The sequence below is a fragment of the Xenopus laevis genome, chromosome 5L (genome assembly GCF_017654675.1).
Source record: "Xenopus laevis strain J_2021 chromosome 5L, Xenopus_laevis_v10.1, whole genome shotgun sequence".
Lineage (NCBI taxonomy): Eukaryota > Metazoa > Chordata > Amphibia > Anura > Pipidae > Xenopus > Xenopus laevis.
This window is the reverse complement of record NC_054379.1, coordinates 168,145,509-168,172,013: the sequence shown is the minus strand read 5'-3', so window position 1 is coordinate 168,172,013 and position 26,505 is coordinate 168,145,509. Positions and strand designations below refer to the sequence as shown.

General features: G+C 37.1%; 1 protein-coding gene across 1 annotated transcript; it reads right to left on the bottom strand.

The window, feature by feature from the left end:
• Positions 1–657: 657 nt before the first annotated feature.
• Positions 658–24,878, bottom strand: LOC121393967 (vomeronasal type-2 receptor 26-like). The gene is made up of 7 exons (XM_041563833.1): positions 24,574–24,878; positions 22,201–22,492; positions 17,948–18,784; positions 13,829–14,053; positions 10,649–10,793; positions 6,969–7,874; positions 658–734 (listed from the first exon to the last, which is right to left on the bottom strand). Exons 1-7 carry the CDS (start codon positions 24,876–24,878, stop codon positions 658–660), a joined length of 2,787 nt encoding a protein of 928 aa, XP_041419767.1.
• Positions 24,879–26,505: the final 1,627 nt, after the last annotated feature.

Below are 26,505 nucleotides of genomic sequence, written 5' to 3'. Positions count from 1 at the left end.
AGCAAATCCAGTGTAGAGAAATTCTACTTTTCAAGCACTAATGTAGCAAACAGTAATTTCACTCCAGTGTAACACATATATCACATCATCAATGAAGTTATTTGCCCCCCTGGTGACTAAATTATTTTATTGCTAAAACTGACATTTTTATAAGCTATAAATATGTTTTTACTAAAGAACTGATACTGGCATAAATACAAAGTGTCTTACCCAGTGAGACAAGGTTGCCATCTTTACAGATCTGGTAGAGTATTGACTGGCTACCTTCAGTTCTATTCAAAGATATTAGCCACCTTACAAATTAGAATCCCATCAACTTTGGGTTTTCCAATGTAAACAAATAAGGTGTACCATTTTTGTTATCAGGAACCTAAACGATGATGGGTACACTCGGATGCACAGGGGCCCGGGCTTTCTGCTGCAGAAACCAACAAGGAAGGTGCGTAAAATAGAATGTCCGTAAACGAGGTACCGGCAAGAAGACGTAGTCAAAATTCAGGAAAGTGGTCAAGACAGGCGGCAAGGATCGGAGTCAAGGTCAGGGAGTCAAAACCAGGAATACAAGTCAAAAAATTAACGCTTCGGTAGGAACAGAATACTGAAACCAGCTTTGGCACAGCCAAAATGGTGGACAGGCTTTTTAAAGAAGATTTGGCGTCAATTTTCAAATTCAGTGCCTCTTCGGGAGGTTATGACACAGGGGTCACAGAGGATGAGAACCCGGAAGTGAACACCTGCGCACCAACAATCTTCGAGAGATGAGCCGTGAGGTAAGAAAAGCCGGTAATCTCCCCTTTTCTCTATTGGTTTGCCAGTTGGCATCCACTGGACAGAGTAAGCTGAGGCTGAAGGAATGTTTGTAGTCTAGCTGAAAGTTAAGAGGATTGTCTCTACTAAAACGCTTATTTTGCCCATGGAGGAGTATTGCAAGATCTTTAGGGGAGGACTGACTAATATCAGAAGGACTTCCATCACAACTGACAACTGCTTTATAACTCAAATTTTTCCCTACAAATGTGGGTTGGAGGAGTGTTTAAACTAGGCAAGGGGGGGTGGGTGAGATAAAGAATTCTGGGGAAGCTCAGGTAGACGGGGCACTGGGATTAGTAAGGAGTCATGGGGGAGGAGTGAGGGGGGCATACAGTTTACAAGCTAAGGAGGTCCCTCTGTTACAAGGAAAACAGAATAATACTTAACTTAACGTATAATTCTTCACTAAGTAATGCACATTTCAAAAGTAAAAGTAGTAACCTCCGGTGTATGCTGCAAATGCACAGAGTTTGTCAGGTAAAATGGGAGACCTGGAATTAATTGCTCTAAAAATTATGATATAATTGGTATCACTGAGACCTAGTGGGATGAAACATGTGACTGGATTGTGAATTTAAATGGTTACACCCTTTTTAGGAGGGACAGAGGGATTAAATAGCAGGTGGAGGAGTGTGTTTGTATGTAAAGCCTGAATTAAAGCCATGCGCTAAAGAAATACCAATAGCTGCCACTGGGGAGGGTGTAGAATCCCTCTGGGTAGAGATTTTGACTGGGCAAAAGGTAACAAAAAGAATTATCATTGGTGTATGCTATACACCACCTCGTATAAGTGTCGAGTATGAAGCTCAGCTACTCTTGCACATACAAGCGGCTTCACAGCTGGGTCAAGTTGTTGCTATGGGTGACTTTAATTATCCAGACATTGACTGGGGTAATGGGGTTGCTAAGACAGAAAAAGCTAGTAGGTTTGTAAATATGCTGAATGACAACTTTTTATTCCAGCTCGTTCAAGAACCTACTAGGAATAACTCTCTTTTGTACCTGTAATAACTAACAATACTGAACTCATCTCTAACATTTGTGTGGGTGAGGGGCATTTAGGGAATAGTGATCATAACATGGTCTCCTTTGAGATTCTGTTGCAGAAGCAATTCTATAAGGGACGAACTAAAACACTAAATTTCAGACGTGCAAACTGTGACAGTATAAGGGCATCTCTGCAACATATTAAGTGGGAAATGCTTTTCACAGGGTTAAACACAGAACAAAAATGGGAAGTCTTTAAAATGCTGCTTGATAAATATACTTGTCAGTATATTCCACTTGTAAGCAAGGAACGTCGTTGCAAAGCAAAACCTTTTTGGTTCAATAGAAGCGTTGGTGTTGAGGTGGGTAAGAAAAGACCTGCTTTTAAGGCTTTCAAGTTAGCTGGTAAAGCCGAAACATTTATAAGGTACAAGGAGGCCAATAAATCATGCAAAGAAGCTATAAGGCAAGCTAAAATTGCTATAGAAAAGGATATTGCAGCAAGCAGTAAAAAAAATCCAAAATTATTTTTTAAATATGTTAATAGTAAAAAAATGAAGCAGGAAGGGGTGGGACCCTTACTATCAGAGGGGGGTCAGCTGGTTGATGAAAACAAAATAAAAGCGCAGATTCTGAACTCGTATTTTTCATCTGTCTACACAAATGAGGAACCAGTAAGTGAAGGTTTCCTTCTTAACACTCCCAATTCCAGTAATACAACTCATGATGCATGGTTCACACATGAAGAAATTCAAAAGAGACTTGAACATGTTAAGATTAACAAAGGTCCGGGCCAGATGGTGTTCATCCCAGGGTAATTAGCGAGCTCAGCTCTGTGATTGCCAAACCTCTTTACTTAATTTTTCAGGATTCATTGAGATCTGGCATAGTGCCGAGACACTGGCGAAATTGATAATGTGGTGCCTCTATTCGAAAAAGGATCCCGTTCTCAGCCTCAAAACTATAGGCCAGTTAGTCTGATGTCAGTGGTAGGAAAGCTTTTCGAAGGGTTAATAAAGGATAAGATACTGGACTTCATAGCAAATCATAATACTATGAGTTTGTGCCAGCATGGTTTTATGCGTAATAGATCTTGCCAGACTAACTTAATTTCTTTTTATGAGAAGGTAAGTAGAGACCTCGATTCTGGGATGGCAGTGGATGTGATTTACTTAGACTTTGCTAAAGCATTTGATACAGTGCACACAAAAAGTTACTGGTTAAATTAAGGAATGTTGGCCTGGAACATTTGTACCTGGATTTGTACCTGGATAGAGAACTGGCTAAAAGATAGACTACAAAGAGTGGTGGTAAATGGAACATTTTCTAATTGGACCAGTTTTGTTAGTGGAGTACCGCAGGGCTCTGTACTAGGTCCCTTGCTTTTCAACTTGTTTATTAATGACCTGGAGGTGGCCATTGAAAGTACTGTTTCTATTTTTGCAGATGATACTAAATTGTGCAGAACTATAGGTTCCATGCAGGATGCTGCCACTTTGCACAGTGATTTGTCTAAACTGGAAAACTGGGCAGCAAACTGGAAAATGAGGTTCAATGTTGATAAATGCAGGTTATGCACTTTGGCAAAAATAATATAAATGCAAGTTATACACTAAATGGCAATGTGTTGGGAGTTTCCTTAAATGAGAAGGATCTTGGGGTCTTTGTAGATAACAAGTTGTCTAATTCTGGGCAGTGTCATTCTGTGGCTACTAAAGCAAATAAAGTTCTTGTATAAAAAAGGGCATTAACTCAAGGGATGAAACATAATTGTGTCTCTTTATAGGTCCCTGGTAAGGCATCATCTGGAGTATGGGGGCAGTTTTGGACTCCGGTCCTTAAGAGGGATATAAATGAGCTGGAGAGAGTGCAGAGACTAAGTGCAACTAAACTGGTTAGAGGGAGGGAAGACTTAAATTATGAGGGGAGACTGACAAGGTTGGGGTTATTTTCTCTGGAAAAAAGGCGCTTGTGAGGGGACATGATTAGACTTTACAAGTACATTAGAGGACATTATAGACAAATATCAGGGGACCTTTTTACCCATAAAGAGAATCGCGTACCAGAGGCCTCCCCTTCAGACTAGAGGAAAAGAAGTTTCATTTAAAGGAACAGAGTAGGGGGTTCATCACAGTCAGGACAGTGAGGTTGGGGAATGCACTGCCGGGTGATGTTGTGATGCTGATTCAGTTAATGACTATAAGAGGGACTTGGATGATTTCTTGGACAGACATAATATCAAAGGCTATGGTGATTCTAAACTCTATAGTTAATATAGGTATGGGTATATAGAATTTAATTAAAAGTAGGGAGGGGTGTGTGTATGGATGCTTGGTTTTCATTTGGAGGGGTTGGACTTGATGGACTTTGTCTTTTTTCAACCCAATTTAACTATGTAACTATGTAACTATTACTGTTTTATGGTAAGACCTGCTTTGGTTTTCTATCCTATATCTCTACTAAAATAGAAGGGGAAACTATTATTTGGGGTTTTGAAAATAATTTTTCCATTCGACTTTACAGATATAGTAGATATTCTACAGGCAAGGTCAAACATCAACACATTGCATACATATGGTTCTTTTCTAGAACTGGGCATATAAGGGCCAGCAGAAAGTACGTGAAACCTCAAGTCTGAATATTACATCTTTTTTTTTGTTACTTACCCTGAACATTTATAATGTTCTGGCTCAGTATCAAAAGGAAGAGCTTTTAATGGTTTATATATATTTTTGATAAGAAAATTTCTCCCACCACAAATTCTCCATCCCTAAAATACATGGTGTCACTCATCTCCATTGATTCATAGAACAGAGCAAAGAAAATATGGAGTTTGCCGAGCTGATCTTGGTAGAGGTGAGACAAAATGAAGCAGCAGAGATTGAACAGTAGTCGGTTTGGTTGTACATTATATTAGCTTTAACCCAAAGTGTAGCACCTTTACACCTATATACACGTATGCAGAATAGCAGTTGGATTAGTCATGGATATTATCCTTTGAAACAATTATCACTTCTTGTTTTTGGCTCTTCCCAATAAAGTGTTTGCTTATATTTACCTCACACGTGTCCCCTGATATCATTTGTCTGTGCTTCTATGAAATCAACGTTTTAATCCCTTTTTTTTAAAAAAAGTACAATGTATTTTTATTTTGAAATAATATGGTGTGGTCATGTGAGTGTCACATGAGTCGAGAATATGCCTAGGGCCTTAGGCAACAATTCGTAACCCTGGATACACTGGATTTACCTTTTTTGGTGGCCCTCTGGTCAGCCCTCACCCATGGCTGTAAAAAAATGGTCAGGTAAAAAAGCCAAACAAGATTTTAATTATAACTTGGATGGAAGCCATTAAGTCTTTTAGTAATTTAGTTTAAGGATTCTTCTATTCCTCTTACATTTATCTTATGTACTTCTCTATTGGACATTTCTAAGGTAGTTGGTTTACAGTGTTTCTTTTATGGACATCAGTTTTACCTTTTGATGGGTGTTGGGTGAAAGGAAACAACTTCATGAGGGTCTTTGCAAATGTTTGCATCCTCATGAGTGGGAGAGTTACTCTGGGTTGATCCATTTCCTATTTCCATATTAAATCCCAGATGACCCCAAGTCTAGGTTTCATGCCAAGATACCTTGGTATTCCCCACACAGCAAGGGACATTCCAGTTAAACAAGTAAAGCTATGAGAAGGACTGGTTCAGCTGGAGTCAGCCATACTTAGAGATGAGCAAAACTATTAGCTAATTTATTTTCACTAAAAAATTAAAAATAAAGCAATATAATTAGGCAATATCTCACCAAATACAATTATAGGTTAGTAGGCAATTTCTAATTTGGCACTGGAAAAACCACAATTTCATTATGAAGTGTTTCTTTACGTGTTCTACTCACAGAGCAAAGAATCCTAAATATAGAATACAGTACTTTAAATCTAGAATGTAAATTTTGTGCCTGGACAGATTTTTAATTCCTCCTAATGTGAGTATAATCTATGATGGCAGGAGATAAGTCTTATAGCTTTGGTTCCTGACTTGTCCTCCTGAGTACAGAGCATTTAAGTACTTGTGGCCAGTGCCGTACACCTTCTCAGTCACGATTGCACAAGCAGAAATTGATTTTCTTTTCTCACATTTGTCTCTCATTATCTTTTCCTACATTGATATAGGAAGTGTATCTGCACGCCAGGAATTCAACATCACATGCTGGGCATTTAGACTTAAAAGGACTCAAGTTTTAGCCATTGACGACATGCTAAATATTATTAGGGATATTTGGTATGTATTAGAGGATTCGATTCATGGATTTTTTTCTCTCCACCAAGTTTTATAGAAATGTATGTAGGCAAAAGTAATGGACACAACAACATGTTCTGACTGATCCATTGTTGGTAATGAAAACATGTGATGATACGCATAATTCCCAAAATACAATGTATATACAGTGTACATAAGAAGAATCAAAAACTCATTGACCTTAGGTAAAGGGAAGTACCTTAGTTTATTATGGATCAATGAAAGTATAATCAGTATGTATACTTGTATATTAAAAGCCAACCAATATAATACAAATCACTACCATTAGAACAGGAGGACATGTTCTTCGCTTTTCTCCACTTTCCATTGTCCTGTACTAACCAATACTAACTTGCTTGTTTTAAACTGATTATTCGGTTTGGTCTTGGTCATAGTGCATATTCCATAATAATTTTGTCCACTTCACACAAACACACACAGGTTAGGTCATTGTCCATCCTTTTTCCTAAAAATCCACAGGGAGGGACTGAGCATTTAATAGTAAGAGTGAAGAATTACCAACTCTTTGTAAATGAATCCGATATATTCGGTTATCTAGTACAATATATGATCACTCAACTATCTATGTTCTCTGCCCAACAGTTTGGGAATCACCACTCCAATATGGAGCTCTTTAAGGCATCTGTGCTGACCATCGGTGATACTTTTTTTTTTATCCCAAGGAAACAAAGAACCTATACTTCCTATTACTATACTTTAGTCTGAAACAAACACAGTACCACTGTATGTGAGCGACATTGGAAAACTAAGCAGTGAATGATATATTATATAAAAAGGATGGTAAAAAATATATTCTAGTTTGTAAACATATTTCATGTACTTTGTTTCCTCAAGGCTCTCACTAAACAATAGGCCTTACATTCATAGTATTGTTTTCTAACAAGATTATCTTTTGCATTCAGTTCAGGCCTTAGAAGAATTATATAGCATTTTGGAATGAATATACAGCCTAATAATCCAGCACTAGAGAATAGGATAGCAAATATCTCAACAGCCACCATTCTACTGCCCTTACTGCTCAGGTATGCAGGGACAAATGTCACCCACACACTACAGAACACCAACATACTGAAAGTGATGTTTTTAGCCTCATTAAATCTGTCAGGGAAATCCTTGGCTAGAAATGCAGCAATGAAACTTAGTAGGGCCAAGGTTCCCATATATCCAATTATACAGAAGAAAAAAGAACCTGATCCTTCATTACACTGTAAAATAATGTAATTTGGGTCTGAAAGAAAGTCAGCCTCTGTGAATGAAGGATTTGTGGCCATCCATACAATAGAGATCATAATCTCACCCAAAGAACATGCAATGACTAATATGATGGACAGTTGGGTTCCTACATACTTCTTCAGTTTGCTCCCAGGCTTTGTGGCATTGAAGGCAATAATAACTGTGAGAGTTTTAGCCAACACAGATGAAACAGAAATAGTAAATACAATCCCAAATGTTACTTGTCGGAGAAGACAACATATCTGTGTTGGACGACCAATGAATAATAAAGTGCAGAGGAAACACAACATGAGAGAGATGAGGAGGATACAACTGAGATTTCTGTTGTTGGCTCTCACTATAGGAGTCTCACGGTACTTTATAAACATTGCCAGAATTATAGTACATGTAACAGTGCATATTACAGAGATAGAGGATAAAGTGGCACCCAACACATCTTCACAGGAGAGGAAGTTTATATTCTTTGGGATGCAGCCGTTTCTTTCTTTGTTAGACTTTTCATCTTGCAAGCACCTTATACAGCTCTGTGCATCTAAAAAAATACAAAATTGTATTAAAGGAGATTTTTTCCTTTTTTTGAGACAAATGGAAACAAAACAAAAACCTCATATACTGATCTTAAAAAAAGCTGGTATTAAAAAAAAAATCTCTTAAATAAACAAAATCCTTAACAAAATATGCATTTTATTGTTTTATTTGCAGATAGCAGCAAACAATGAATTTCAACATACCAGGTACAGTGGCACATACCAAGTTCCTCTTGGGTTATTACTCGCACAGCACCAAGTATTGTATCCCATTGTTTCAGGCTGCCTCAAGGGTGTTGCAAGGGATTACATAAATAATTCCTTATCCCAGGGGTCCCCAACATGTTTTACCCATAAAACACATTCAAATTTAAAAAAAGATGGAGAGCAACATAGATATGCAAAAAGTTCTAGGGGTGCCAAATATGAGCTGTGATTGGTTTATTGGAAGCCTCCATGTGGGCTTGCAGCATACAGTAGACTTTGTTTGGTGATACATATTGTTTGTATACAACCAAAACTTGCATTCAAACCTGGAATTCAAAAAGGAGCATCTGCTTTAAGGTCACTGAGAGCAACATCCAAGTCAGAGAACAACATGTTGCTCATGAGCCACTGGTTGGGGATCACTGCCTTATCCAATTGAGTAACTACACTTGCTGGGGATTGTTCACACTAAGGGGCAAATTCACTAAGATGCGAAGTTGCGCCAGGCGCAACTTCGCCGCACTTCGCCAGGCGTAGTTTCGCCAAATTCACTAAAATCCGAAGTTGCGCACAGGGGTAGCATAAGGTTGCGAAGTTGCGCTAGCGTTGATTCGCTATATAAAGCGAAGTTGCGCTAGCGAAGGCTAATTTGCATACGGCGCGAAATTCAAATTTCAATGGAGGAACACGTATCTGCACTATAAATGCCTAGAAAACCTTCAAATCTGCAAATAAAAATTTTATTTTGCCCTACACATGTGCCCACTGTCTAGTTAAGTTGCCATGAGTCAGGAAATCTAGGGGGGAGGAAGGGGAGCCCCAAAAAATTTTGACTTTTTTTGAAACAATCCCTATCTACTCTATTGCGCTTCGCCAGGTCTGAGGTGGCGAAGGAAGTCTAGCGTAAAAGGTAGCGTTCACTACACTGCGCAAGTTAGTGAATTTGCATAGTTTCGTCGCTAGCGAAGATTCGCCTGGCGTAAGGTTGCGAAGTAACACTAGCGAAACTACGCCAGCGTTCGTTAGTGAATTTGCGCAGTAGCAAAAATGCCAAACGCTAGCGAATTAACGCTAGCGTTCGGCGCTTCGCGGCTTAGTGAATTTGCCCCTAAATCTCTTTGGTGGAGCACAGGCTGCTCTTTCTAGCTATCTTGTTATACTGTTCATTTCCTGGAATGTTATATTATAGGGTCTTTTATCTACCGTCTACACCTCCTTCACCGGATCCCTTTTCACCTCTTTACTTAGGGCACCAAACTTCTTACTGTGGTTTTATGCCCCAGGTATACCCAGCAAAATCCAAACCCTTCCTGGATCAAATGTCCATAAAGTAAAAGCCTGGAGCTTCCTCCTCTTAAATAAACAACTCCCTGGGTCTATAGGAACCCATTCCTCCCCTAGGGTTTAGTGTTACAGATAACCTGAACTTCCTATACCAATATATGCTATAGAAATAAAGAATAATAATAATATTTTGAGACATAACATTAGAAAGTTATTCCCTTGCCTGATGGTGTGATATAAAGGAGTCTGTGGACAGACATACTGTTAAAATAGAGGAAACTCATAAGGGTTCAGTTATGATGCGATTGTGGCTACGCAAAGATTGATGTAGTCATTGCGAACACCGATGCCATTCATTAATAGTGATGGGCGAATTTATTCGCCAGGTGCGAATTCGCGGCGAATTTGCGCGATTCGCCGCCAGCGAATAAATTAGCAAAACGCCCGCAAAAATGCGCGGCAAAAATTCGCCGGCGTCAAAATTTTTTTTTCCGAAAAAACGGACGCCAGCGCCAAAAACGGGCGCCAGCGCCAAAACCGGGCGCCGGCGTCGGAAAAACGGGCGCCGGCATAAAAAACGAGACGCCGGCGCAATTTCGCGAATTTTTCGCCCATCACTATTCATTAAAGGTACTTGCATCCCAAAATGCTCCTTGTACTTCCCTATAGTTATGATTTGCACTGGTGCAACCATCCTATCTTGAGGTGCTGCCATATTTAAGATGGTGGTAATTCCAACGTTGGCTCTTCTGGCTTAGTCAATTAGCACAGACATTATAATAATGCCAATGTTATCAAAGACTAAGAGGCTCATTTACTAATGGTTGCATTTTAATGCAGAAAGATCTTTTTAAAACCACTATTTAAACCACTAAACTCTATGTCTCTCATGCCATGAAAGTTATTAAAAGATCTGAATATAAAAAGTACAAACACAAAAAGTGATGAATGATGTGAAAAAATATGAATATTTATAGTTTTTTGGACAATTACAAGAAAAAATAAATAAAAAAAACCTCTATAAGTTTGAATGACTAAAAAAAAAAAGTCCAATAAGATCAGTGCAGTTCCCATTGACTTCTATGGGACCTTGACTGTTTTTACTTGGAGCTTTATATTAGAGTTTCTTGTGTTTTTTACACTTAGTACATCTTGAATTTTTGGAGTTTTAGGGAAATAAAAAAACTCACATTTTTGGCAAAAAAAAAAAAAAAAAGATTAGGAAAAACTGCCCTAGGAATTAGCCCTCAGGTGCCTATATATAAAAATTGCCCTGATTATAACTTACCTGTGGTATTAGATATTTCACCTTCTGCACACGCTACACATTTATAGCAACAGAGCGGTTTCCCTTCTATCTTAGATCTCCTGTATCCTGGCATGCAGGGCTCATTGCATTCAGATTGAGGGCACTGCGGGGCAAAATAGAAATATTATTAAAATTGCTGTTAGGGAAAACTTCAGGAACATAATTGTGAGTATTCTAATCAACACATTTCCCCAAAATTTTTTATATATTTCTGCATTGTAAAATGTTTGTGCCACTGATCATGTATCTAATACTATCAAATGCCATAATATCATTGTCATATAGATAAGTGGACCTGCACCTAGAAATTCCTGGGCAACCAATTGGATTTTCAGGTACATGGGCTGCATAACCAAGCTAATGGCTCAAATACTTGTATCAGGGTCGGCCAAATCTTTTGAGAACAAAAAGTGGTCGCTGTCCGTCCTACCAAACTTTTATTTACAAAAAATAAATAATTAACCTTTCTATTCTCTCTATTATAAAAGCAGTTATAGATCTGAACATATGTGGCTATTTAATTGTGTTTAAATGTATCCGGATATTATCTACATATACAATAATATTAAAGATAAATAAATGGAGAAGAGTGTATGGGGAGAAAAAAAGAGGGTTGAGTACAGAACACCCCAACCTAGACTAAACTGAAAAGATGATTTGGGGATGAGATGAGGATTGCAAAGGATTGGAGAATTTGCTAACAATTGGAATGGATGAGAGTATAAAGGGCAGGGAATAAACCACAGAGGGTGGAATTAGAGATGGATCATGTGGTGTTGGCAATCTGCAGATCATTTCAAGTTCACATAAAATTCAGTTTTATGAACGCGCCGGTTGACAGACAGATTGCATTGAGTCCATGTTGTCCTACATTGAACCTTTCATTGATACAAAGTTAGTAATATACTTATCAGAGGCTGTATAGCAACCTAGGAACTGGTACAGAGTCCTATAAATCGGAAGCTTCTTTATTCCATTAGCTGCTCTTGAGCTCAAGCATAACGTTGACTTTAAAGGACTGTGGGTCCCACACCGATGAGCAAATCTCCTTTTTTATCCCTTTTTGGTACCAGAAGTGCTGTTTGTCCAAATCTTTTTGAATAGAATTCTGAATTGTTAAATCCAGGGACTATAGTGCCTTACATTTTACACTGTATTTACTATCAAGCTTCCACTCATTATCAGGCTCCATTTTAATCCCCATGTTTTCTATAGCCCTATCTGTAATTCATCTCACTTTCTTTTTTAATAGTGATATATTATATATATATATATATATATATATATATATATATATATATATATATATTGATACCCTCCTTATCAGAATCCTAGAAACTTGGTTCCATAGCATTAACTTGTTTAATCTCTACATCGCAACACTATGGGAATTATTTACTAAACTCTGTTCAGGCTTTTTGGGACAAAACACTAATTTGTCAGGGTTTTTTTTAAAAAAAAACTTGAATTTTTTGAGATTTATTAAAGCTGGATGCTGCAAAAAGCCTGAATCTGAAAATCCGCCATCACAGACCTGCCAAGGCAGTGTATAAACCAATATTACATATTTTAATTGATATATTAACAAAAACCGCTCCTAACAGAAAAAATAAATAAATATATATATATATATATATATATATATATAAAAATATATATATAGAATAAAATGGAAAAATAAAAAATTAAACTCAATATAGATATAAATCTGAGAGCATTCCTGTAAGTACCTGAATGCCTAAATATGTAGAATTAAGGGAAACAGGATCATCCATCCAGAAATGAGCGATGAATATGAAAGTGCGAATGGTTAATAGACTGCCTTTTAAAAAAAAAATTTGTGTTGTTATTCTATATATATATTTTATATATATATATATATATATATATAAAAATATATATATAGAATAAAATGGAAAAATAAAAAATTAACAACACAATTTTTTTTTAAAAGGCATATATATATATATATATATATATTATTATATATATATATATATATATATTTTTTTTTTTTTTTCTGTTAGGAGTGGTTTTTGTTAATATATAAATTAAAATATGTAATATTGCTTTCACATAAATGTACTCTATAAGAGTTTGTTGTTTAAACTAATTATTGATACTACCAGTCCTTTTAAAAGAAAGATTGGCCAAATAGCTACAAAGAGAACTTTGAATACTATAGGCGTGAGTGAAGTCCAAATATTTACAACCACGCGTCCCCATGGCAACACAAGACTCAGGAACCAGAGAGCGACGCGTCCCCATGGCAACAAAAGACCCCGGAGGAGGAACCGCTAAGTGACGCAGAGAGAGAGACGGAATAAAAGATTCACACATGCGCAGCAGAAATCAAGTCTCTGAAGAAGTCGCAAGATGAAACGCGTAAGGCAGGTGACGTCACTGGAAGGCGCCCAGCATCGCACACGAGGAACGAACGCACAGAACCGCTTTCACATCTTCCCAAGTTATCTTTGACCCTCTTGGGACTTTCTTTGTGCGGACGGGTGCATATAGGGGGAGCCTCCAAGAGGACGGTGCATAGATATGCTTTCTATAAACTTTTGCCATGTGAGTGCATTTTAAGCTTTGTTTTTAAAAATACTAAAAAGGTATTTTTACACTATTCGCTGCTGCATGTTGATTCACAGTTTATACAAGGAGAAGCGCTTCATGATTTTACGTGCACGTTGATATTCCCTGTTTGTGAGTACCCACCTAAACAAGTTTTTAAGGAAAGTTTTTTAACTCTTTGGTGGAGGTCAATAGTAAATGAGGGTAACACATATATGGTGAAACAAGTGGTCTGTTTCTCACACAAGAGGTGGCAACATCACAAAACAATATTACCCTATTTGCCTGTTTGTCTGTCTCCCGTGCCTTTGGCGCTGGCTTTTTTATTTCAGTGACAAATTTGCGGACTTGGAGGGATACAAGTGGGAGCCGGCTGGGATTTGTGGACACAATTGAACCTTGGGCCTATCTTTCTTTTAGGATACTTTTCATCTTATGCATTAGAACCTTGCCTACAATATGAAATTGAATTAGAAGAAAGTGCATATACATATGCTTATTATACATATTCTATCTAAAAAATATCAGCCTTGCTGCTTTATAATTAGAACTTCAGAAGACCAGGCAATTGTTTTGGAAGGTTACCTCTGTAAAGTAAGGACCCCAGAGATCAACACTGGTATTGATGTACAACTGTTTTCCAGCAGGTTTGGATGTATCAAAGCTTCCAACTTTTAATGTTTGGTAATTGTTTTCGGAGAAAAAACATTTCAGAATGTCATACTGGGTCGATGGGTCTCCTTTGAGTTTAAAGTGAATTTTGTGCTCAGAGGTCTTCTCAAAAACCTTGTTCTGTATGATATCATTTAACTGAAAATGAAGACAATTGTTAATAAAGTAGAAGCGCTGGAGCATGTTCCAAGATGATTGAGCCCATGGGCATCATGTCACTTTTGCATTCATTTCATTATCAAATAAGTAGGAGTGAAAATCAAATATTTTGTAATTTATATTTTATTTATTTTCAATTGTACATAATTTTGCAAGAGATACAACCATCTAATCTCAAAAAAGATGGCTTATCAATGAAATATGAAAGTGTGTCCTAATTCTTCATTGCTAAAATTGTCCAGAACATCAAAGTAATATAACCAAAAAATGTAACCTTACAAATTCAACAATATATATGGTAGATTAGGCAGTTTAAGGGGAATGAGTAGCATACAGTATAAGGAATGCGGATTGTAGTTCAGGGAATGGTCAGTCATGAGATCCATAAGAAACAATATGATAAAAATCTCACAATTTTCTCCATAAATAGTAGAGGTTTGTGTCATTTATATACAGTATACCAATATCCATATTAAGGGGCAGATTTATCAAGGGTCGGATTTCGAGCTGATTGGAGTTTTTTTTAAACTCCCATTAACTCGAAATACAAATAAGAAAAGACCAACTGAAATTTATTAAAAAAAAAAAAAAAAAATTTTTTAACTTCAAGTGAATAGGCTGTATTCGATCGTTCTAATCGAATTCGGATCGTATTTGATCGAATTTGATTCGAAGTATTTAAAAAAAAAAGTCCACCAAATGACTCCAAATAGGTTCTAGGATTTCCCCCATACTCTAAAACAGCAATTTGGCAGGTTTTAGAAGGTGAATAGTCGAAATAAATTTTTTAAAGAGACAGTACATGATAAATTTTGAACTTTTGATTTTTTTTCAAATTCGAATCGTATTTGGACTATTCCCTAGTCAAAGTACACTAAAATTAGCTTGAAATTCAAATTTAAAAATTGGATTTTTCAATTCGACCCTTGATAAATCTGATAAGTATAGATTTTAGTATGACTATAGTCTTGGATATTATGCTTGTCCGATAAATCATCCAAGCCCCTCTTAAAGGTGTTAACAGATAATATATATACAATAATATCAAACAGGGCATTCCTAAACCTCATTGTCCTCACTGTGAAAAACCACCTTCTCTGCTTCAAATGAAAGTTCTGTTCGTCTAATCTAAGGTATGGCATCTGCCCGGTGATCCATTTTATTGAAAAATTGAGGGGTCTCTAATGCCCTCTAATGTAATCATGTTCCCTCACAAGTGTCTTTTTCCAGAGAAAACAACCCCAACCTTGACAATCTACACTCACAGTTTAACTCTTCCCTCCCTATTACCAGTTTAGTTGCACTTAGTCTCTGCACTCTCTCCAGCTCATTTATATCCCTCTTAAGGACTGGAGTCCAAAACTGCCCCCATACTCCAGATGAGGCCTCACCAGGGACCTATAAAGAGACACAATTATGTTTTCATCCCTTGAGTTAATGCCCTTTTTTATACAAGAACTTTATTTGCTTTAGTAGCCACAGAATGACACTGCCCAGAATTAGACAACTTGTTATCTACAAAGACCCCAAGATCCTTCTCATTTAAGGAAACTCCCAACACACTGCCATTTAGGGGCAGATTTATCAAATTTCAAATTTCAAACAAACTTTGCAGAGTGATTTGTCTAAACTGGAAAACTGGGCAGAAAACTGGAAAATGAGGTTCAATCTTGATAAATGCAGGTTATGCACTTTGGCAAAAATAATATAAATGCAAGTTATACACTAAGGGGCAGATTTACTAAGGGTCGAATATCGAGGGTTAATTAACCCTCGATATTCGCCTAGGAACTAAAATCGTTCGACTTCGAATATCGAAGTCGAACGATTTAGCGCTAATCCTACGATCGAACGATCGAAGGATTATTCGTTCAATCAAAAAAACACAGGCAAGCCTATGGGGATCTTCCCCATAGGCTAACATTGACTTCGGTAGCTTTTAGCTGCCGAAGTAGGGGGTCGAAGTTTTTCTTAAAGAGACAGTACTTCGATTATCGAATGGTCGAATAGTCTAACGATTTTTAGTTCGAATCGTTCGATTCGAAGTCGAAGTAGTAGTCGAAGGTCGAAGTAGCCCATTCGATGGTCGAAGTAGCCAAAAAAACACTTCGAAATTCGAAGTTTTTTTAATTCGAATCCTTCACTCGAGCTTTGTAAATGTGCCCCTAAATGTTGGGAGTTTCCTTAAATGAGAAGGATCTAGGGGTCTTTGTAGATAACACGTTGTCTAATTTTGGGCAGTGTCATTCTGTGGCTACAATATGCTAATATTGCAATGCTTGATCTTTTCTTACAAGTAGTCCCTGATTAGAAGCAGTTGAATATAAATTTAAATTGGCTTCAGCTCCTGGAAGGAGATCTCTAGGAAAAGAACATTTTGGGGGGAATTCAGAAAGTGTTAGTAAATACACAGTTCTTAAAGTGTTGGTTGCCAATTGTAAAAATGTTGTTAGCAAATTCACAGAAGGTATCTTATAGTTTTATGGATTTGTTGTAATGCCAACAAATTTTAAAAAACGTATACACTGTAAAAAACGGTCATTTTTTCTCTAAGCTGATTAAAGCCAAATGAATCTATTGATTTTTCCCCCCCTGACATTTTGGCGTACCAAAAAAAATCTGTAAAAATGACTCATTTTCAAAAAGGTTGTACTCGCAACAAACATTTTTAACAACATTTTTTGAAGATTGTCAGTAGAAGGGGAAACATTGGTCTGTCAATTACACTTTATTGAGGACATAAAGTTTGGGAACCAGATATCTGAACAATTAAGGAAAATCACAACCTGGTCCGGCAACTTTTATATTATTGGTCTGTGAGTAAGTCATATGACATCTTTAAACAACATTTTTGTGAATCCCCCCCTTCGTGATGACAGACGGTGCTGGACAAAGCTGCTGCACTTCTCTTACTCACAAATGAACTTTTTTTATTGATGCAATTATGCGGTACTTACAACAATGTATGTTTGGTGTCATTTTTGATGTTTACTGACATCATTTCTGGTGTTCAGCACGCAAGTGAAATGTATGCTCTATTCTTTCAGAGCAACTCAACTCAACGTCGGGCGCTGAGGGAACCCTGGAGAACCACCTGGTCCAGATGTGGCAGTAGCTACAGAGTTCCCCTGCGTCAATTTGAAACAGAAGATAGAAAGGACTCAGTGGTGCGAGGAAATGTAAATACAAGGAGGGCATTTTGACTGTGGAGAAAGTGCGGGGACCGATATAAATGACTATTATAAGTGATTATTATACTCAATCGGCAGTCTGAAGCTTATAAGGCATGGATCCAGGACAACATCATGAATGCACCTCTTCCTGAGAGTCAGCATTTTGCTCAGTTTACCAATTCTACACATTCCGGGGCCGATTCACTAACTTCGAGTGAAGGATTCGAAGTTAAAAAACTTCAAATTTCGAAGTTTTTTTTGGGCTACTTCGACCATCGAATGGGCTACTTTGACCTTCGACTACGACTACGACTTTGAATTGAAGGATTCGAACTAAAAATCGTTCGACTATTCGACCATTCGATAGTCGAAGTACTGTCTCTTTTAAAAAAACTTCGACCCCCTAGTTAGCCAAGCCCCATAGGCTTGGCTAACGTTTTTTGATCGAAGGATATTCCTTCAATCGTTGGATTTAAATCCTTCAAATCGTTTGATTCGAAGGATTTAATCGTTCGATCGAAAGAATTATCCTTCGATCGTTCGATCGAACTATCTGCGCTAAATCCTTTGACTTCGATATTCGAAGTCGAAGGATTTTAATTCCTAGTCGAATATCGCGGGTTAATTAACCCTCGATATTCGACCCTTCGTGAATCAGCCCCTCCATGTTTATATGCATTGTTTATATGCATTGTCTTACCTGCCACTGCTTGAAATTCCTTTGTAGACTTGCATGTCTGTCAGCGTGATTTGTCCGTTTTTGTTTCATGTACAGTTTATGAAGAGCGAGAGCCATTGTGTATACTGCAGTGTAAACCCCGTAAGATATTCTGAAATTCATTGTATCATTGAATGGTGACGTACCATATTGGCCAAACAATTCACTCTCTGTGCATTTTGGAAGGGAGATGCCTGTCCTGCTTGGGATTATTTGATTGGCATCAGACAAGTCACAATCAGACAATCTCTCTGATATATTTGTAAATACAACTTCACTAAAACATAGAGATGGATTTAAACCATATAAATATTCCATAAACCCAGGAATCTCTCCTTGTTGGATGGACAGAGCCAACATGCCATTAAATGTTATTCGATTTTGGGGATATGCGGTATTTAAAACCCCTAAAAATGTTGATGATACAATCCATAATTTCTCTGGCATTTCAAAGACGGCAAAAAAGAAAAGAATAAACTCAACCGACAATAAACTGGCTAAAAGGACAATCACATTGGCCGTGCTACTGAGTAATGTTTCTCTAACACTATTGCCATTCGTAGAAGCCATTAACCCATCATCGATACTAATGAAGAAGGCCAAACAAATCCCATTTTTCTTCATTTCTTTCTCCAGATTTGTGCCTGCCTTATACCCAGTCTCATCATCAGATACAATGAGCCCGACCCATCTCCAGCCAAAGTGCTTAATCAGTTCCACAATCCCATAGATTTCAGATAAATCATCAGGAATAGTTCTGTAGAAAGAAGGAAACTGGACTCTGTCATTAAATATGAGGTCTCTGGAGCCATAACTGATCTGCAGAAAAAAACAGCAAATAAAAATTCATTTGGTTACATAGATTGTAAGGAGGACAGTAGTTCAATTTCTGAGATCATCTTCCAGGTTTGAAGTGCAAAGTGACCAAAGTTTACCTGATGTTTTGATAAAGCAAGTGCAATGTGCAAAATAATAATAATCAGAAATGGCTTTAATTTTATTCTGTATTTGTTTCTTTATTCTGGAGCTCTCCACTTTGAATTCAGACTGCTATCTAGTTTCAACAAGCCCAGTAATTGGATCATAATCTGGACCAATGTAGACCAGAAAGGAGAGGACTGCATTAGGGATGGGCGAATTTGACCAGTTTAGTTTGGCAAAAAATTTGCCGCCGACGAAATGTCGCGGACCCCCATTAAAGTCTATGGGCGTCAAAAATTTTTTGTTGTGCGGTGAAAAATGGGCATATGGGCATCATTTTTGCGGTGAAACAAGGCGAAAAAATTCTTGAAATCATGGAGCACCAGCAAATTTAAAACATCCATTTATTTAGAAAAATAGTTAAAAATTAACAGAGCATAGTGAGCCCAATAGCTCCATAGCTTTTACGCGTTTCGTGGTCAACCCACTTCCTCAGAAAGAAAAAATTCTCCCATCCCTGAAGGGACGCTGATTCATATTTAACTGCATATCAGACAGGCAGACCCTAAACATAAGGGGCCGATTCACTAAATTCGAGTGAAGTATTCGAAGTAAAAAAACTTCGAATTTCTAAGTATTTTTTGGGCTACTTCGACCATCGAATGGGCTACTTCGACCTTCGACTACGACTTCGAATCGAAGGATTCAAACTAAAAATCGTTCGACTATTCGACCATTCGATAGTCGAAGTACTGTCTCTTTAAAAAAAACTTCGACCCCCTACTTCGGCAGCTAACAGCTACCGAAGTCAATGTTAGCCCATGGGGAAGGTCCCCATAGGCTTTCCTAAGTTTTTTTGATTGAAGGATATTCCTTCGATCGTTGGATTAAAATCCTTCGAATTGTTCGATTCGAAGGAATTAATCGTTCCGTCGAAGGAATAATCCTTCGATCGTACGATCGCAGTATTTGCGCTAAATCCATCGACTTCGATATTCGAAGTCGAAGGATTTTAATTCCTAGTCGAATATCGAGGGTTAATTAACCCTTAGTGAATCAGCCCCTAAGTGTTCATAAGTGTGATGGGGTTGAATTGCCAGATTGTATAAGCCTATGTATGGGCATCTCAAAATTTTACCAAAAAATGTTTTATTTATTGAAAAAAACTCAATCAGATTAAACCATGAACAAAACTTGAACAAATCTGTTTTATTTAAATTTTAAATCCTTTTTTTGACATTTATAATAACAAGCCACAAAACATCAAATAAGAACAATATGTGGCTGATTCACTATGGGTCGAATATAGTCGGTTAATTAACCCTTTATATTCGACTAGGAATTGAATATCGAAGTCGAAGGATTTAGCGCAATGCTACGATCGTACGATCGAAGGATTTAAATCCAACGATCGAAGGAATATCCTTCGATCAAAAAACTTAGGGACCTTCCCCATAGGCTAACATTGACTTCGGTAGCTTTTATCTGCCGAACTAGGGGGTCTAAGTTTTTTTTAAAGAGACAGTACTTCGACTATCGAATGGTCGAATAGTCGAACGATTTTTAGTTTGAATCCTTCGATTCGAAGTCGTAGTCGAACGTCGAAGTAGCCCATTCGATGGTCGAAGTAGCCCAAAAAATACTTTGAAATTCTAAGTTTTTTTACTTCGAATCCTTCACTCGAATTTAGTGAATCGGCCCCTACAGAAATTGCAATATGAATACTGTTGATTGCAGAACATTATAATGAATACAACCAAAGGTTATTTAATGCAAAATACAAATGATAATTACAGTGTAAATTTAATTTGTCTTCTACTTATCATTTTTATTATGTCTATAAGCACTCAAAAATATTTGAAAAATGTAATTTGAAAAACTCAAAAAAAAAAAAAAAACACATTTTAAATAGGTCAGCTTCCATTGACTTCTACATGAACAAGTTTTTAGATGCCAAAATTTAGCATTTGAGTTTTCAGAATTTTTTGCCCTTAATAAATATTGAACATTTGTGGGGTTTTTTTACACCATATTTCAAATTCATGAGTTTCAGTGCATAAAAAACACAAATTGCAATACAAATTTGATTAAAACATTGATAACTCAGAGTATCATGTCAGATGGTGTGTGTGTGTCTTTGTAGAAAAAATAGTGGGCACTGTTAGTCATTGACATAAAAAACTTTTACATTTAGCACTAAATTATAATGCCTATATGTTGTGTTATTAGCCATTTATTAGTTATTTATTTATGATTTTGTTTAAATCAAGGTATAACCTTAAACTTAAGTTTTGGTTATACCCTTCTGAATAGTTTCAATCAGACTGCACCCCCACTTAATAATTTAAAAAAGAGCAGTGGCAGGAACATTGACATTTTTGATTGGCCAGCTTCAACATTTGTTGATGTCTGTTGAATATTTGTTGGTGTACACTTAATAGAGAGCAGGAACCATTGGGTGTACTGAAGAGTAAACCCCAAACTCCAACATTTTCTGAAATGTAACATATTTAATGATAGACAATACTCATTAAGGAATGAAAGAAGCATTTTGTAGGGAAAAAGCTTGTACTATTAAATGCTGTTTAATTTGACCTCCATCGAGTGATCCCTGCAGTAAAAAAGACAACCAATTTTAAGCTTGAGAAAGCAAGTTGTCCGTTTAAAAAAAAAATATAATTACATTGTTCTTATAATTATGAGATGAAAGTGAGGACTGGCTAGATCAGGAATGTATTTGACAAAATTGGTCATCTTAAATATATTGCAATATATGGACAAACAAAGAATGTTTTGGTTGAGGGCGGGCACATTTAGAAGAGAGGAAGCCATTAAGAAATATCAAGTGGTGTTATTGTGGCAGAGTGCTTAGCGCTTTGCACAGAAGATAAAAGTTGGGTCTTATCATAGGATCAGAACCTTTTTATACATTCTGTCTGTAATCCTGAAGGAATGAAGGAGCCATTGGATTATAAAACTGGTGGACAAAAGATGAAGTGTATTAAAAGTATCTTTTTTTACTCTCTAGTGGTAGTCGATCTACCAGTCATACCCTCAGTCAAAGTGTAGCTAGATTAAGGACAGACTAATTCTAATTCTTTGGGAATTTTCTTTCTAAAAGCACTGACTTCCTCTGACAACCACCAGGGAGAAGATGATGTCTATTTGAGGTTTGGCTAAGATCTTGCATTATATAAACCATAAGCACCAATAACACAACAAACAGGAGACTTTCACAGAGTCAGATGATGATGCTAAAGGTCACGTTCAAATCAAGTTTATCTTAAAAGGGGATAATTTATTTGAGTACAAACCTGAGGGTACCTGTAAATCCCTATGAGTGATGCCATATTCAGAGAAGAATCAGAAGACAAGTCTCCTATAAAACCCACAACTTTTTTATTTTTCCAGCAGCTGTAATTTGGAATTAGTTGTTGTGTCCCTGATAGAATACTAAATGTGCCTTCCAGTGACCTCTGAGCATCGTCACAAGAGTCAAAGATATGATAGCCCAAAGTCACATTAGGCAAGATCTCCGGATCCTTGTTGATCTCTCCAATTGTATAAATGAAAACCAGTAGATAACGGTAGCGCTTGAATAATGATCTGTGGTGTAAAAAGAAATATCTAATACCAGAAATACAATGAGGCACAGCAGTTTTTTTGCAAATCATTGCTACTTTAGAAATGTTTGTCTGCAGATTTACACATTTACTCAGTTGTGAAATTCATGTTGCTTCCATGAATGCATCCAAATGTCTAAGGGGCTATTGTAGGTAGTGTAGTAGGTGTGTACTCATTCAGTACTGTCTATGGAAACAATTAGGGATGTCGCGGACTGTTCGCCGGCGAACTTGTTCGCGCGAACATCGGCTGTTCGCGTCCGCCGCAAGTTCGCGAACGTCGCGCGACGTTCGCCAATAGGCGTTCGCGTCAAAATCGTTCGACCATTCGACCATTCGATCGCTAAAATCGAAGGATTTTCGTTCGAATCGAACGATCAAAGCCATTGGATTGAATGAAATCATTCGATCGAATGGCTTCGATCGTTCGATTCGAACGAAAATCGTTCGATGGAACGATTAAAATCCTTCGATCGTTCGAATCGAACGATTTTCGGATGTTCGAAGTTCGCAAACTGCATTTTTTGCCGGTGTTCGCGAACGGCGTTCGCGAACACATTATCGGCGGTTCGCTACATCCCTAGAAACAATATGGTGCCACCCAATCATATGCGTAACAATGAAAAGTTTAAACACTATAAACTATACCCTCATACTGCCCTGTCTAAGGGAAATGACCACCCATGTGTATACATTGAAATAGACATAGAATGTTTGGATACAAAAAAAAAATAAACACATATCTTTGTAGCCTATTATATACTTTTAGAAGTTTTTATGATAAAAATAGAATATTAGTATTAAAAGAATGCAAGTATAGTTACATAAACTGCTTAGGCGACAGAAAATGTATGGGACTATAAACTCTTGGGAAAATAAACATTTTAGTGGAAAATTTTGTCAAAGATTTTGTACATGACTCGTTTTGCTTTTTGCAACAAAAAAAACCAAAACATGAGTGGCAAATGCATCTGTAATTTTACCACACCAACCAAAGAGATCTGAGCCATACCACTGTCTATATAAGGACATACATAAAAGTACACCTTTTATCCAGAATGATCGGGACCTGGGGTTTTCCGGATAACGGATCTTTCCATAATTTGGGTCTATTAGAAAATCATGTAAACATTAAATAAAGCCAATAGGCTGGTTTTGCCTCCAATAAGGATTAATTATATCTTAGTTGCGATCAAGTACAAGATACTGTTTTATTATTACAGAGAAAAGGGAAATCATTTTTAAAAATTTGGATTATTTGGATAAAATGGAGTCTATGGGAGACAGCCATGCTGTAATTCGGAGCTTTCTGGATATCGGGTTTCCAGATAAGGGATCCTATACTTGTATATGATTTATTCATTTTAATGTGGGATCCGAAGAACCAATAATACATAACTTGGCCAAGTAAAAGTTGTTGAGGTCCTATAAATATCCAAGGGAGCTGCGCTGACCCTATTGGACCGCTTTAAATCAATCCTTACTTTTAGAAGTTTTGGGTTTTTCTTCTCTAGTAATTGTTCAAAAAACACAAATTTTTAGAGGTTTTCAAAGTATTCATATTTTTTAGCACATCGTTCAGCATAATTTTCCATTCATACCTTTTTATTCTAGAACCTTTAATAAATGTCAAGACATTCGTATTTGTAGAGGAAGTGAGTTTAAATATGGTTTCAAAACCCTTTTCACCATTTCGAGAATTGTTCTGCAGTTTTGCAAATTTTTTGGCAAAGAGAAACTGGACAGATTAGCTCATCAATAATTATACATTTACTATACACCTGAAATAACAACTTTCTAGACTTTATAATGAAGCCCATTTAGACTGTGTAGGCCATCCAGACTATCTCTTGATAAAAAGACTGAAATAATGTACTCTGATCAGCTTCTGAGGTGGACTACAACTAACAAATCACCTTCCCTAAAAGAATTAGTATTGCCTCAAATGCTCAGCCAGCATCTAGAGTTGGGATTGAGCATAGTAGGACCTGCAGGAAACACCTGAAACACCAGAACCACTAGGAGAACATTATGTATGAAATATTACATCTTTTGATTACTTACTTTGAACATTTATCATGATGTGGCTTGTAATCAAAATGAAGATTTAATGGTTTAGATAATTCTTTGACATGGAAAATGCCTCCCACCATGAATTCCCCATCTCTAAAATACTTGGTATCACTGTTGCTGCTCAGCTGGCATGGAGAGTTGGGACTGGGCATTTCAGCAGCTGCAGGAAGAACTTGGAACAACAGAACCACTAGAAGAACCTTGAGTTTGATAGGAAATAGAATCTCCATTGATTCATAGACCAGAGCAAAGAGGAGATGCAAGTTGCTGAGCTGATCCTGGTAGTGATGGGACATAATGAAGCACAAAGACAGAGCAGCAGTTTGTTTTGTCATACATTTCATCAAATCTAACCACTACCCACTCACACACACACACACATATATATATACTGTCTGCAGAATTGTCATTGGATTAGTCATAGATATCACACTTTAAAGCAATTATCACTTCTTGTTTTTGGATCTTCCCGATATAGTTTTTGTTTATATCTACCTCTCACATGTCCCCTGATAACAATTGTCCGTGCTTCTATGAAAGCAACATTTTAATTCCATTTCTAAGAAGTACAATGTATTTTTATTTAAATGATGATATGGTGTGATCAGAAAGAGTGCCACTCATGAATAGTGATGGGAAAATGTATTCGGCAGGCATGGATTAGTGACAAATTTCCCCGCCCGCGAAACTGTGGCAAAAATTCAGAGCAGAAAATTTGCCACGTCAAAATTCACTGTGTCAAATATTGCGCGTCAAAACTATTCGGACGGCAATTTACTTCAATACATTTGGACAAAAAAAATCGCTTGTAAAAAAATTGTCGCTCATGTCAAGATTGTCACACGACAAAATTATTTTGACGCCCATTGACTTCAATGCAATTCACAAGTTTTTCGCCGTTTCACTTCGTCATCACTACTCATGAATATGCCTAGAGCCTTAGACAACAATTAATAACCTTGGATATACTTGATTCATCCCTAAAGGCTTTGTTGGTGGGATCTTATTGTTTTATTGTAGTTAGTTCTCACCCTTTGCTATAAAAATGGTCATGTAACTGGAAAACAAGTGTGGAAAAGGCAAAATATTAAATGGTATTTAGTGATGGGCGAATTTCTCTCATTTCGCTTCACCAAAAAATTTGCGAATTGCCCACGAAATTGCCGAATTTCGCAAATGGCAAACAAATTCACACAGAAAAAAATCGAAAATTGACACCTGCATCCAATTTTGGACGCGGGTCTGAAAAGCTGATTTTGTCAATTTTACGACTTTTTGGACACACGTCCAAAAATTTTTTACACCTGCGAATTTGATTGGCAAATTTATTCGCCGGCGGCGAAATGTGGAAATTCGCTGCAAATTCGTGACAGGCAAATTTATTCAGCCATCACTAATAGTATTTAGATGGAAGACTCTTTGATTCTTTAAAGGATTGGATCTGAGCTTTTCAAGGTAGGGATCTTTTTATTCCTCGTACAGTGGTACTTCTCCTTAGCAAATTTTTACGGCAGTTGGTTTCATGTACAGCAGATATATATTACCTATTAAGGGGCATTGGATGATGGGTGGGGGGGCACTTTACGAGGGTTTTAAAATGTGTCTTTGCATGTGCTTGTAACCCTCTATTCTCAGCAGAACACAGCACGGCTACACAAGGGAAGTTATAAAATGGCCTGGTTCATTTGGGATGCATATTTTAGTAAATGACTTAGCTAATCAGAATCTCCATGTTTTTTGACCTAGTAATTTTTATAATTAATGTGTTCTACTCACAGCGCAAAAAATCCTAAAAAACAAGACAGTATTTTAAAGCAAGGAGGACACATGGGGTAAATTTATCAAAGAGTGAAGTTCCGCCACTAGAGTGAAATTCCGCAGCTCTCAATTCATTTCTATGGGATTTTGAAAGGCGTATTTATC